The sequence below is a fragment of the Eumetopias jubatus genome, unplaced genomic scaffold (assembly GCF_037043125.1).
Source record: "Eumetopias jubatus isolate StellerSeaLion01/CBP00866 unplaced genomic scaffold, mEumJub1_p1.0 scaffold_7, whole genome shotgun sequence".
In the NCBI taxonomy this organism is placed as follows: domain Eukaryota; kingdom Metazoa; phylum Chordata; class Mammalia; order Carnivora; family Otariidae; genus Eumetopias; species Eumetopias jubatus.
The window spans coordinates 44273628-44288228 of NW_028274813.1; the positions used below are offsets into that span (position 1 = coordinate 44273628).

A 14601-nucleotide genomic window follows, 5' to 3' on the forward strand; every position below is an offset into this window, starting at 1 on the left:
GAGAGACGGAGAGCACGAGAGGGAAGAGGGTCAGAGGGAGAAGCAGACTCCTTGCTGAGCAGGGAGCCCGATGTGGGACTCGATCCCGGGACTCCAGAATCATGACCTGAGCCGAAGGCAGCCGCTTAACCAACTGAGCCACCCAGGCGCCCCCTAAGTCTTAATCTATGTATCTTAAAGATACATTTTTCATTGTGTTGAATTACATAATGCATATACTGTATTGTTTCCTTATTTCCTTATTTTGTTACAAAGAAGCATTGGATTTTCACTTAACTCGTGATTTCTGTCCCTTTGAAGGTTCACATCGGTTACCTCCCTAACAAGCAAGTCCTTGGCCTCAGCAAACTTGCGAGGTAAGTATGACTGTGGTGAATAGGAAAAGATTTGTAGGACCTGCCCCTATTATGGCAAGAGTCTCATAAGGCTTTTTTGACTGGTGTGGATCTAACTTGGAAGTCACATTGCTACTTAAAATTTGTGGTTGCAGAGACAAACATATTTGGAGGACCTGAAACACAAATCCCTTTTCTTTTCACCCCTCACTGCCTTCCTCCCACACCTTCCAACCCTCTTCCACCAGCACATCCTTAAAGTTTTAGCTCATACCTTTTTCTGTAGAGCTTTCCTTGACTGGAAAGGATCCGAGGGTGCATTCAGTCCAGCCCCCATACTTAAGGGTGGTTTAGCTAACTGGTGGGAAGAGGAAACTTGTGCAGGGGTCTAATTGCACAGCACTGTTTTCAGACTTTTAATCAAACTACTGTTTGGGGTCTCAACTCCACTGCACCTGGGTGTCTCTGGGCATCTCTTGGGGGTCCTGCAGGGCCATTCATTCACTTCTAGTTTCTTTACCTCTGCAGACACAAGACTGTGCTGTGCCTTTCTTGACTTTCTCAGCAATATTCCGAAACAATACTTACTCTCCTATTTCTCTCTTTTCTACTACAGTCTTCTTTCCCATTCTTTCCTGTGGGTTCATGCCTTTTAAAAAATTCCTTTGCTACTATTTTTATTTCAGCTTTAGGAAGGAGAAGTAATGGACAAGTATGGTCATCTATGTTTAACTGGAAATCAACTTGAGAATGTGTTCATATATCTCTGATAGGCTCAGTCACCAATACTTCATTGCCCCTAAATATTCTTTTTTTGGTAATTTCTTTGTATAGAGTTAGTGAGTCCTGGGTATGGGGAAATGCTAGGAGGTGTGTGTGTGTGTGTGTGTGTGTGTGTGTGTGTGTGTGTGTATGTGTTGAGAGAGAATTAAGAACAAAATGAGTGAGGGGCGCCTGGGTGGCTGAGTTGATTAAGCGTCTGCCTTCAGCTCAGGTCCTGACCCCAGGGTCCTAGGATCGAGCCCCACATCTGGCTCCCTGCTTCACAGGGGACTCTGCTTCTCTCTCTCCCTGCTTGTGCTCTCTGTTGCATGCTCTCTCTCTCCCTCACTCTCTCTCAAATAAATAAAATCTTAAAAAATAATTAAAAAAAAAAACACAATGAGGGAATAGGTGATGAACATATAGTCAAGTGCCCCTCACCCCTTAAAATAAACCAAGCTAGGTGTGGATAATTTGAGGTTATAGTGACTGTATCAAAATTGGAATAAATGAATATTTGTGACCAATTAACTATACAATGGCTCTGATGGGTTCCTGCTTCTTCTCCACTTAGACACTGGGATTCACCACAGTCCTGAAATGGTGGTCCAGTTTTTTTTCAGTTCTGTGCTGGAATCTGTAAAAACCACCCTGCCAGTCTGACAGCTGCTCTCCACAGCTCTTCTTTTTACTTTGTTTTCACTTCCACTTTCTCACTCATTTCCTCTGTGGATTAAGGAGAGAGTAGGTAGAGGAGAGAAATTTAACTTCCCTAGTTTCTGACCTCATTCCTGCTCAGCACTCTCTCCATCAGACAGGGCTATTGGTACCATGAAAAGATGTTTTTATATCATAACTGTAATTTCTTCACTGCAGAAAGGCTCTTAACACAAATCAAGAAACATCTCACCACTTTTCAGTGATCTGTACCCAGTGGCAGTGCCAAGGGGTGGCTGAAAAATGGTATTGGTGGTGATGGCAGAAAATAATCCTACTGTAATTTCTCTTAGCCACCCCCTCCCTAGTAACTTACTCCTAAATAATAAAGTCATGTCAACTGTGAATGGAAGTGTCTTTACTGAAATTGGTTATTCTTACTGTTTTATAAGACACAGTCTAAGTAAAGTCAGTGTGGTTGCCCTGTAAACCTAGCTCCACGCCCAGCCCTGTGGCATGCTGCCTTCCAGCAAGATTGCTAATGCTATGCCTTTCCTATATGGAAATTCTGGCACTGCTGATGCTTTTAACAGACTGTCCATATGTGAAAGGTATGTAGTGGATAGTTTTCACATTATAAGCAAGCTTGGTAGACCATATTAAGCCTTGGTCTTAATGTAAGTAGCCTTCTCTAGAAGACCACGCTGTGTAGACTATGGGTAATACTATGGAAATGGATTCTTGAGTAATCCAGTGAGACCTTGGAATAAATGGTAATTTAGGGGTAGAAAGGAATAATCTTTAGTGACTTCTTTTCCTAGTGAAATGGAAAGATCTCTAATAACTAAGCTTTTATGAAACAACACAAAAGAGTTGATTATTAGCATGGGGATTTGTCCTTATGCTAATGGGATTAAAACTTAAAAAAAAAAAAAAAGGAACACTAAACCAAAGAACAGAGTGTATGTTACTTTGAGATATTTGTAAAAAAATTGATTGAAGGGTCTATTAAACAGGAAAGAAGGCTAAGACTTTATCCAACCACTTATTTCTTCTAAGAAGTAGGAATATTTAGGGAATGAAGAGTAATAAAGAAAGCTGGATGTCTTAGCAAAACTTCACTGCTCATTTTAATCTTGTATGTGAAGTCTGTTATATGCTTGCCTTTAAATGAATGACCTTTCAGTGCCAGGGAAGTCAAATATCAAACAGTAAAGCCTTAAGTAACAAGAAAATGCCAGAAGTGAGTTGATCTGGTTTAACTCTAGTAGAAGTCTAGAGTAAATGTAGTTTGAATAGAAATTCCTTTTGTTGGGGTCCATGGCTGGCTCAGTCAGAGGAGCATGTGACTCTTGATCTCAGGATCATGAGTTCGAGCCCCATGTTAGGTGTAGAGATTACTTAAATAAATCTTAAAAAAATAAAATCTTTAAAAAAGGGTCCTTTTGTTGCTGAAAATCCATTGAACATATATTCATTTTCTTGCCTTAGAATAACTGAGTGAACATAATTAAATCTTGAATATAGAACTGAAGTGCCTCAGGGTAGCCATGGTTAATCTACTTATTGAGCATCGATTGTGAAAGGGTATTGTGTCAGCTACGATGGCTGCTAGAAAGGACACTGCCACTGCCTTCAAGGAGGGTGGACCGTGTGAGGTAGCAGGTACCTCTGAAATGCCTGGTTTGGAGCTCTGAGTTCAGAAGAGCCAATATAACTGTGGCCTGGCAGGGTTGAAGAGACCGAGAGGTGGAAGGCTGAGCAGAATTCTAAATGAAAAAGAAATTCCTTTAGGTATAGTTAATACATAATAAGCAAAGGCAAATAAGAGGGTAGGCACAAGGCCATATTCCAGTGGATAAGGAGCAGATTGATAGAAATAAGAGATTTAGGCAGGGATGACTGCAAGATAGTTGGAAAGATAGGGTGGGCATTAGATTACAAGGGGAACATTCTTTTTTCCTCTATGATAAAAGTAACATACTTACCAATTAAGCTTAAATACAAATGAGTGAGTAAAGGGAAAGCCTTCCTTTCTATTTCCATTCCTCAAAATTAAAACTAGAGATCTCTTGTCTCTTGACTAGAGATTGTCCTTCTGGAAAATTTCTTTGCAAGCACAAACAGAGCTCTTTAAAACTAGCAAAAACTAAACAGAATAAAAAAGGGAGATCATACCCCACATTCTATACTACAACTTGTGTTTTTTATTTGTTTCTTAATTTTTAATTTTTTTAAATTTTTTATTGTTATGTTAATCACCGTACATTACATCGTTAGTTTTTGATGTTAATTTTTAATTTTTTTAAAAGTAATCCCAACAGGGGGCTCAAACTCACATCCTGAGATCAAGAGTCACATACCAGGCCCCCCTTGTTGGTGATTTTAATTTAAAAACTTTGAAATCCCTTGGACATCTTTTAGTCCAGAAAGTCTGAGTTCATTTTAATGGCTACATAGTATTTCTTTAATTGTTTAATATAATTCATTTAACCAGTCTTTGATAGAAGTATAGTTTATAGTTTGAGACTATTGTCAAAAAAGGGAAAAAATGCTTTCGTGAATATGTTTTGTATATTGTAAATTACTGGAATTAAATTGTGGGGTTCAGTGTAGCTGAATTTTTGATATTATCAAATTGCTCCCCCCCAAAAAGCATATCAGTTTATATGGTCAAAGGGTGTGTGTTTCTCCACTTTTGCCAACAGTGGGTTTCATCACACTTTTCAATCTTTCCCAAACTGATAAGTGAAAAAAGGTACCTAGTGTTTTAATGTATTTTTTTAAAACTTGCATTCCTTTAATAGAGTTTGAATCCCTATAGAAACTTCCCGCTTTCAGTTAGCTTTGCTAATTTTTCTGTTGGATTGCTTGTCTTTTTATTACTGATTTGTATGAACTCTTTGAATGTTAAACCAGTTAGGTCAGGTGCTGCAAATAATTTTTCCAGGCTTGTCATTTGTCTTCTGATTTTGTTTTAAAATATCATTTTTCCACAAAGGAGTTTTAAAACTTTTATGTAGTCATAAACTCATGTTTTTGGGTTATTTTTATGGCCTTACTTTTATATTTAACTCTTTGCTCCATCTGGAATGTATTTTGGTGCAAGGAGTGAGAAAGAATCCATCCATTGCCGTTTTATGCTCACTGACCTCCTGCAGCACCCCCATTTCCCTCCTGTTACCATGCTGCCTTCTTGCCATCCTTGCTGCCACTCTCTGTTGGGCCTTTCTTATGTTCTTTATGCATTATAAAACTCTGAACTCCTCCTTGTCTCTAATCTCTCAGTGTCTTTAAATCTGCTCTCATACACTGCTAGGATGTACTTTCTAAAGTGTGGATTTGATGATGCTGCTCCTTTGTAGCTCCCCATAGCTTTTAAGATAAAGTTCAGACTCCTTACTTTAGCTAAAAAGTCCCATTGTGATCCACCTCCACCTCCTGCTGCTTTTTGCTCTTTGCTCTAACCATAGTTGAGAATTTGCAGCCTGGTGACAAGTCAAGTTATATGAAGACATCAAAAATACCGTTAAGATTTGCAAGGGTTAAATTATACCATCCACCTGCAAAGGAGCTACCTTATTACTTTCCTAGTTACCAGAGGAGGAAAAAGAGGAGAAAAAGCATAATGCAACAGAGGGAACAGAGGACCTAGCATAGATTTTATAAGACCAATAAGTGGGCAATTCAGATAAGATGTCTACTGGGTTAAATCCAGTACCTAATTATGTCCCCTTTATTAAAAAAAAATTATAAAAGTTAAAAATAAAAAGGAAAATTTATCAAAGGAGACAAGGTTGGCCTTGAGGAAGTTTGTATAATAAAAGTGGTCATGAATCTTTTTTTTATTTTTTGGTCAAATTGGTTCAAAACAGAAAACAGGAACTGGAATAAATGCATAGAGAAACTGACAAACCTGAAAGAAGTGAGTGGAACACTAATTACCTCTCAGTGTTGGTCACACACTCTACTGACTGAGCCAGCCAGGTGCCCCCCAAAACCATTTAAAACTAGGAAAAAGTAAACAGAATAAAAAAGGGATGGGCAAAAATTTATACAAAGCAGAGTAATAGGATTTTGGCCCAAAGGCAAGCTTTAACTTAAAAAAAAAAAAAAGAACAGGCTATTGTATAACAAGAATCAGTTGGTTAAGCGACTGCCTTCGGCTCAGGTCATGATCCCGGAGTCCTGGGATCGAGTCCCGCATCGGGCTCCCCGCTCGGCGGGGAGCCTGCTTCTCCCTGTCACCCTCCCCCCTCTCATATACTCTCTCTCTCTCATTCTCACTCTCTCAAATAAATAAATCTTTAAAAAAAAAAAGAATACTAGAAATTAATACAAAACTATTTAAAAATGAGCTTTTTGGAAGTTAAAGTTCTTTTAAATTCCTTTGATATGATAGACAATCATATCAAATAACCCTAATAAATTCAGTTAAGGGATACAAATTAATATGCAATAGTTAGTTGTGTTTCTACACATTAAGAACAAACTGTCAGAGAAATTAAGAAAACAATCCTATTTACAATTGCACCAATACCTAAGAATAAATTTTACCGAACAGGGGAAAGATCTGTACACTGAAAACTATAAGACATTAATGAGAGAAATTGAAGAAGATACAAATAGATATTTCATGTTCTTGGATTAGAAGAATTAATATTAAATGTCCATACTACCTAAAGAAATCTATAGATTCAATGCAATCCCTCTCAAAATTTCAATGGTGTTTTTCACAGAAATAGAAAAAACAATCCTAAAATTTGTACAGAACCACAAAGGACCCCGAATAGTCAAAGCCATCCTGTGAAAAACCAAAAAAGCTGGAGACTTCACACTTTCTAATTTCAAACTAAATTACAATGCTATAATAATCAAAACAGAATGGCATTGTCATATAAATAGATACATAGACCGATGGAATGGAATAGAGAGCTCAGAAATAAACCCATGCATATATGGCCAATTAACTTATGACAAGGAAAGAATAGGGGATGGATAGTATCTTCAATAAATGGTTTTGTGGGGCACCTGGCTGGCTCAGTCAGTAGAGCATGTGACTAAGCGGATGTAGTTGACTCTTTGGTTCATGAGTTTGGGCCCCACATTCGGTGTAGAGATTACTAAAAAATAAACTTGGGGCACCTGGGTGGCTCAGTTGGTTAAGCGTCTGCCTTCAGCTCAGGTCATGATCCCAGGGTCCTGGGATAGAGCCCTGTGTAGGGCTCCCTGCTCAGTGGGGAGCCTGCTTCTCCCTCTGCCTGCCACTCTCTCTGCTTGTGCACTTGCTCACTCACTCTCAAATAAATAAAATTAAAAATAAATAAAACTTAAAAACTGGACTCCCTTCTTATACTATACACAAAAATCAACTTAAAAAGGGATCGAATATAAGACCTGAAACCATAAAACTAGAAGAAAACATAGGGGTAAGCTCCTTGACATTAGTCTTTGCGATGATTTGACACCAAACATAAAAGCAACAAAATAAAAAATAAGTGGGACTACATCAGACTAAAATGCCTCTTCATAACAAAGGAAACCATCAACAAAATGAAAAGGCAACCTACAGAAGGGAGAAAATATTTGCAAATCACCTATCTGGTAAGGGGTTAATGTGCAAATATATAAAGAACTCGTACAACTCAATAGCAAAGCATCAATCCAATTAAAAAATAGGCAGAGGAACTGAATAGACATTTTTCCAAAGAAGATATACAGATGCCCAACAGATACACGAAAAGGTGCTCAATTTCATTAATTGCATTAGGGAAATGCAAATCAAAACCACAACGAGATATCACCACACAACTATTAGAATGGCTACAGTACTATAAAAAAGACGATGTAAGTTCTGGTGAGGCTGTGGAAAAAAGGGAACCCTCGTACACTGTTGGTAGGAATGTAAATTGGTGCAGCCTCTATGGAAAACAGTATGGAGATTCCTCAAAAAATTAAAAATAGCACTAGCATATGATCCAGCAATCCTAATTTTGGGTATATATCCAGAGGAAGTGAAGATAGGATATTAAAGAAATAGCTCTACTCCAATGTTCATTGTTCTCACTGGGGGGAAAAAAGATAAATATGTGAGGTGATGGGTGGATTAATTAACTAGATGGGGGATTTTTTTCCCCCAGTGTATACATATGTTAGATCACCATGTACACGTTATCTTTACGATCTTTGTCAATTATACTTCAGTAAAGCTGAAATTTTAAAAAAACCTGTGCTTTGGAGATAAATTTATAGCCACAGATGCTTTCATTATTAAATAAGAAACCCAACAAATAAACTAAACATTCAATATTTTTTTAAAGAAAAAGCAAGCTTAATAGGACAAATAGGAAAGAAGAAAAATAAAATGATTAAATTAGAAAATTTAAAAAATAGAAAACATAAATCCAAAAGATCATATACCATAGATTGCTTAGCAGTCTGATTGAGAGGAGGAATACACCTAGAAATGAGAGGCTGTGTAACCAGAAATATGCTTTAGAAACTTTAAATCTTTATGAATAAGTTTAAAAAGATGGAGAGAGAAGGGAATGAACCAAGAGTTGGAAAACCAGGATAAATTAGTAACCATTGGAAAAAGTCAAATTAATGTTGGGAGTGGGGTGGGAGGGAAGGGGGTGGATGATCAATTTAATAGACAACCTCCAAGTAACCACTAATTCCAGTGTTGTATAAATTATTCAAGAGCATGGAAAAACCTGAAAATTTGGGGCAATTAATTTGATGAAGCTGCCTATCCCTGACAAAAGTCTGATAAAACTAGCATTTAAAAAGGTGATAGACTAATCCCATTTATGAATATAGTTGAAAAATCCTAAATATTAACTCCTACTTTAACAGGCTCAAGTACTGTTTCCATCATGACCCAGGGAGATTTATTCCAAGAATACAGAAATGGCTTAGATTAAAATTACGAACTACTGATTCTGGGACTATGGTAAACTAGATGGTAATGATATCCCTCCTAGTATTGCTTACTAAGATAGAATATGTATGAACGTTTCAAACATTGGGGTGAGATCCCCAAACATCCAGTGAGAATTCACAAGAATTAGCCAGCACTGGAGTCAAAGGCAGGGTTCTGCCCTCCTATTCCACCCCAAATTGGGAGAGATATTACCTGTTAGCTTTGTTCTGGGGAGAGCAGGAAAAAGAACACATAGCCATGTATTCACAAGGGTTTAGGCTCAGAATTCACGTCACCATGTATGGACCTCAGAAAACCCAGGGCAATAATTAAAAACATTGCCAATGAGGTAGCCTTTTAGCACCTAGCAGAAACAAGTGCTCATTCTCTGATGCACTTTTATTTTGGCTTCAGAGAATTCCCACAAATGATATTCCAAGGAGCATGAATTCACCAAAAGTAAAAGAAAAGCCACTGTGAGTCAGAGTCAGCTGAAACAAATGGCCAAAGAGGGCAGAGGCTGGAGCTAACAGATACAGAACATACAACACATATGTTAGAAAATAAGAATCCTGAGGGACGCCTGGGGGCCTCTTGATTTCAGCTCAGGTCATGATCTCAGGATCGTGAGATCGAACCCCATGTCTGGCTCCACGCTCAGTGGGGAGTCTGCTTGGGATTCTCCCTCCCCCCACCTCTCTCTCTCTCTCTCTCTCTCTCTCTCTCTCTCTCTCTTTAAAAATAAATAAATCTTTAAAAGGAATACAGAAAGTTTGGCAAAGGAATAAACTTTTAGAATTAGATTAGGGGAAAAAAAGGACCAAATAAAATGTCTCGAAAAAAAGTGAAAATTGGATTTGAAGCCCAATACAGTCACATTCCTGGGTGGCCCAGTCAGTTAAGCATCGGACTCTTGATTTCAGCTCAGGTCATGATCTCAGGGTCTTGGGATCAAGCCCTGCGTCCAGCTCCACACTCAGTGGAGAATCTGCTTGAGGATTCTCTCTCTCCTTCTCCCTTTGCCTCCTCCCCGGCTCATGTGCTCTCTCTCTCTCTCTCTCTCAAATAAATAATACAAATAAATACAAAAAGATCGATAGATAGCAGCTTAGACACAGCCAAAAATAGTGAACTGGAAGAAAGGTCTGAAGCAATTGCATTCAGAGCTAGGTGGAAAATATGGATGAGAATATAAGAGATGTGGAAGACTGAGGAGGTCAAATCCTTAATTGAAATTCCTGGGGGTTACAGAGGCCATGGGGTAGGTGCAATATTAGAGAAGGTGATGGCTGAAAACATTTCTGAAGCACATGCAAAAAAATTAGTCTTTAGATTTAGGAACCCGAATGAATCCCAAACAACACAAAAAAATTAAATCCCCACCTGGACACAACACAGAAAATCTCAGAGTACACATAATGAAATATCATAAAAGCAGCTGCAGAGAAAACATTACCTACAAGGTAACAGCAATTAGACTGATGATTGTTTGCCAGTGGCAATATTAAAAGGCAGATGAGAGGCACCTGGGTGGCTCAGATGGTTAAGCGTCTGCCTTCGGCTCAGGTCATGATCCCATGCTTCTGGGATCGAGCCCCGCATTGGGCTCCCTACTCCGCAGGAAGCCTGCTTCTCCCTCTCCCACTCCCTCTGCTTGTGTTCCCTCTCTTGCTGTGTCTCTCTCTGTCAAATAAATAAATTTTAAAAATCTTAAAAAAGGCAGATGAATATTAGTGTTAAATTAGAATTCTGTTTTCAACAAATACCTCTCAACACATTATCTTAAAGAGGGCAAAATAGTTTTTTTTTTTTAATTCAGGGAAGCTATATGATTATCTTTAATGCTAAGAAGACAGAAATTCAGCGCCTTCTGCTTACTTGAAAATGAAAACCGAATAAACCAGGAATAAGTTATAAACTCTCTGAGCATAGGGACCCTCTTCATCACATAATCATATACGTAGAAGGCACTCAATAAAGATCTGCGTGAATGGCCTTCCTTTGGCCTGAGAGTGACTATTTACCAGCAACCAGCAGGTATCATCGATGATAGTAAAATGTTACAGGCATTCCTATTAAAGTATAGAGCGAAATATGAGTGCCTAATATTGCCACTGTTGTCTAATGTTGTACCTGAAATTCCACTTGAGAGAAAGAAATGATGACTATGAGAAGGAAGACATTACTGATTTTTAAATCAATGGCATCTCTTATTCATACAACAGAAATTAATCACCTGGAAAGCTATGAGAAGTCATATTTAGAGATTTGACCTAGAAGAAATAAGGCATATTTCCTATCCAGGAGCTTGAACAGCATCCTTCCTCAGGTTTTTGTTCAAAATCAAAAATATATAATGGTATTCATCCAATGGTATAAACCTACTAGAAACTTGAAGAAGAATCAGGGTGGCTCCTGCCTTCAGTTTCAGTGGTAAACAGGGCAGCATATTTTGGCTATAATGGGTATAAAGGAGCAACTTTTCAATTTTATCTGAGCATCGTAGTGGGGGGATGGGGGCACGGGAAAGAGCCATAAAATGCCTCCTAGGTGAAGTGATCCTTAAATTGAGTCCAAATTCATGACTAAAAGGCCACGTTTTAAAGAAAAGATCCTTAATATGAATTGTTATCCTCAAATAGGTAATTCATGTGGCCATCTTTACATTTCACGACTAGAGTGAAAGATGTTGAAAGGGGAAAATCCGTCACTTGACAGATTGTGTTATAAGCCAAGATCAGGAGGCTTTTATTTTGGGGAGTTAATCATACCGAGTGCTTATATAGATGTAGCTTATAAAGAGATGTCTGAAGAAGTCTGTTCAGTTCTAATCTGATTATCCTAATAGGTTTAGTGGGTACAGTAGTTGACAATGGCCTGCTATTAATTAACAAATAGTCTTTTTATTTTTAACTTGAACTTGAAGCTCTGATTAAACAATATGATTAATTAGAACACTTGAGACTTGGCCTAAAATTGATGACTTTGGAGCTCTAAAATCATTGTGTTTTTCCTAAGTGAATATGCACATAATTCTCTCTCTCTCTTTGGGGACATAGGGAACTGCCACTCTGTGTCATGCTTGATGGTCTCCTCAGGACCCTCCCACTTCTCATTTCCATGTAGTTTTTGTATCTTTCCTCCTCTTAGAAACATTAATCTCCTGCCCACACCCTACAATTGCTTCAGTAAGGTCCTTTTGGTCTTTTGAGGAAGCCTTGCCAATTCCACTTCAAACAAATTTATGATTAACTAAAACAATTCTTTCTTTTCTAGGATTGTAGAAATCTATAGTAGACGATTACAAGGTAAACTTTTAAACTTTTATTTACAGAAAAACATTTTTTTCTTAAGGAAAAAGTATTTTTTGTTGTTCTCATTACACATGTAATACATATGACTTACCAAGGTCAAAATCTCATAGGAATATAACCTAGAAGAGGAAAGTCTGCAGTGTTTCACGCCTCTGGAAGAAATCATTGTTGTATTTGCACATTCCTTCATATTTTGTGCATCTACCAACATTTTAAAATCAATTTATTATATTTTTAAATGGACTCATATTGTATGTAATGGGCTTCACTTTTTTCCCCTATTTTTTTTCACTTAATAAATCAAACATTTTTTTCCCACATGCATGTAACTATCTTATTCATTTTGCTGGCTGTTTAGCATTCCATTGTACGACTGTGCTGGGGCTTGATTTAACCAATCCCTGCTCTAATAGGTATTTGAAAATTTTGTCAGTTTTATTCAAATAGATGCGATGCTGCAGTGAACACTCTTAATATGCTTTCAAAGACGAATTTTTTATTCAGCACAGAGACTGCATTGTTTAGGTTAGATTCTTCGTTTTCAGCTTTACATACAATTCAATAATTGGGTTTAGTGCCCTTGTTAATCCTGTCGCGAGCTATTTATTCATCTGCATGGAGGTGCTTGTTACCAGTTGGTCTTCCTGCACGCCTAAGAGGCAGTTGTCATTCTTACCCACTTCCTGCAGTGGTGCTGACCTGCAGGTGAGGGAATTGAACAGCTCTCTCCTGTGGGCGGCAGACAAAGCAAACTGGTAAAAGCTGGTGTGTCTTGGTTCTGAAGCCTCACAGAAGTCTGCTTTTTAAGATTTCAAATATTCTAAAGACAGTGAATATTCTAAAGACCGATGTTTGTGTCAGACTCTTCAGCGGAGCTTCTTGTCACCCCCACAGTTCAAGAGCGGCTGACGAAACAAATTGCCATAGCAATCACAGAAGCCTTGCGGCCTGCTGGAGTTGGGGTGGTGGTTGAAGCAACGTAAGTCCCTATTTGTCCTTAATAATGTCATCGTGGTGCACGGAAATGGTATTTAGTGCTGCTCTGTTTTTCCAGCACCAGGTGATGCCACATCATTGACACTGTCACGTTTTCTGTCTCTGACCTGAAGCTTTTTTTACCTCTTGCATTTACTGTGTGGCTGATACAGGAACCAGAGTACGGGAGACTGGTTTTGTTTTGTTTTCAGTGGGGTTGGTGGAGGTTTTGGGAGTCATCAGCCTAAGCGTGGTGATTTGTGCAACCAGTAGCATTTTATGTCTTCTCTTGATTTCTTCTTTGGCTCTTTGTTGCTCCAAGCAGACTTTTCCTAATATTTTGTCACACATTTTAAAAAATGGAGCTAAAACTGGGTATAAAGGGCACCTGAAGAAACTTCTTTAAGTTAGAATGAATGATGAGAATTGCACACATCTTGTCCATTCTTCTGACATGGCATGAGCTCTGTGCTGTGCAGGTTGTCCAGCTTCACCAGGTTGCTTACGTGCACTGGGATCACTGTTCCCTAGATTCTGCCTGGTGACACCAGCATACTTCAGTATTTCTCCAGATACCTAAGCTAATATTGTGCTGTTTGGGTCCTACAGACGGAGCAAGTGAGAATTCTGAATTTCTTTTTATCCAGAAGGTATTTTTATTTCTGTGGACCCCTTGTATTATTTTCACCTAGGAAGAAAATTCCCTTGTTTCCCCTTCTGCTAGATGCATCAAAGATTCAGCCATTGCTAAGAATAAGAGCTATATGATAAGAAACATAAATAAAAGTTTTAGGTCACATTTGTCTAAGAAGTGATCTTTGGATACAGTTGGTAGCTGTGAACTCAGTATAATCAGATTTAATTTTTTGGCCTGCTTTTGACTTTAAAAACCAAACCAGCAACTGTCTATTTCTTTAAGCCACCTCTGTCGTTTTGTTTTGTAGACACATGTGTATGGTAATGCGAGGGGTACAGAAAATGAACAGCAAAACTGTGACCAGCACGATGTTGGGTGTGTTCCGGGAAGATCCAAAGACTCGGGAAGAGTTTCTAACTCTCATTAAGAGCTGAACTTCAGTGTGTGTCATGTGCTTTGAGGATCGTGCCACTGATAGCGTTGTTTGGTCTTAATTGTTTGTACATTCCATTTTCAATTGTTACAGATGTGAACTTTATTCCTTGTCACTAATGGTGTTTAATAATTATTTATAGCAAATCAAATAAAAATAATTAACAAAGGGGTGAGCCCTCTACTTTCTTCTTGCCACCTTTTAGTGGTAACTTTCAAGGAAACTGCCCATAGTGTAAGTTACATGCACAAAACCACTGCCATTTGGATAACCTTGAGGGTGCTGGGAAGGAAGAAAAATACAAGTATTTTGTTCAAATACTGTGGTTACTGGGTTCATAAGCATAGGAATGTTGGGAATGGGGAAAAACTATGGCCAATATACTATCTCCCCCAGATGGTGTAGGGCGTAAAATAATTTTTGTACACTGTGCAGCATCGCTCTGCAAACTCAAAGTCCAACAGGTTTCACTTTAATCACATTTATTAAACTGCCAGCGCACTTTATTTTTTATAAATTTATTTTTTGACTATCCAGTTGTAACATTAGTCACCAAAGGCAGG

At 38.3% G+C, this 14601-nt stretch overlaps 1 protein-coding gene across 1 annotated transcript in view; it reads left to right on the forward strand.

Moving 5' to 3' along the window:
* GCH1 (GTP cyclohydrolase 1) overlaps positions 1-14291 on the forward strand; it is a 45594-nt gene extending 31303 nt beyond the window's left edge. Inside the window, exons 3-6 of the mRNA XM_028099649.2 lie at positions 301-356; positions 11956-11987; positions 12888-12972; positions 13913-14291. Of these exons, the coding sequence (XP_027955450.1) occupies positions 301-356; positions 11956-11987; positions 12888-12972; positions 13913-14039 (300 nt within the window). The 3' untranslated portion in view covers positions 14040-14291. The remainder of the gene's footprint in view (positions 1-300; positions 357-11955; positions 11988-12887; positions 12973-13912) is intronic.
* Positions 14292-14601: the final 310 nt, after the last annotated feature.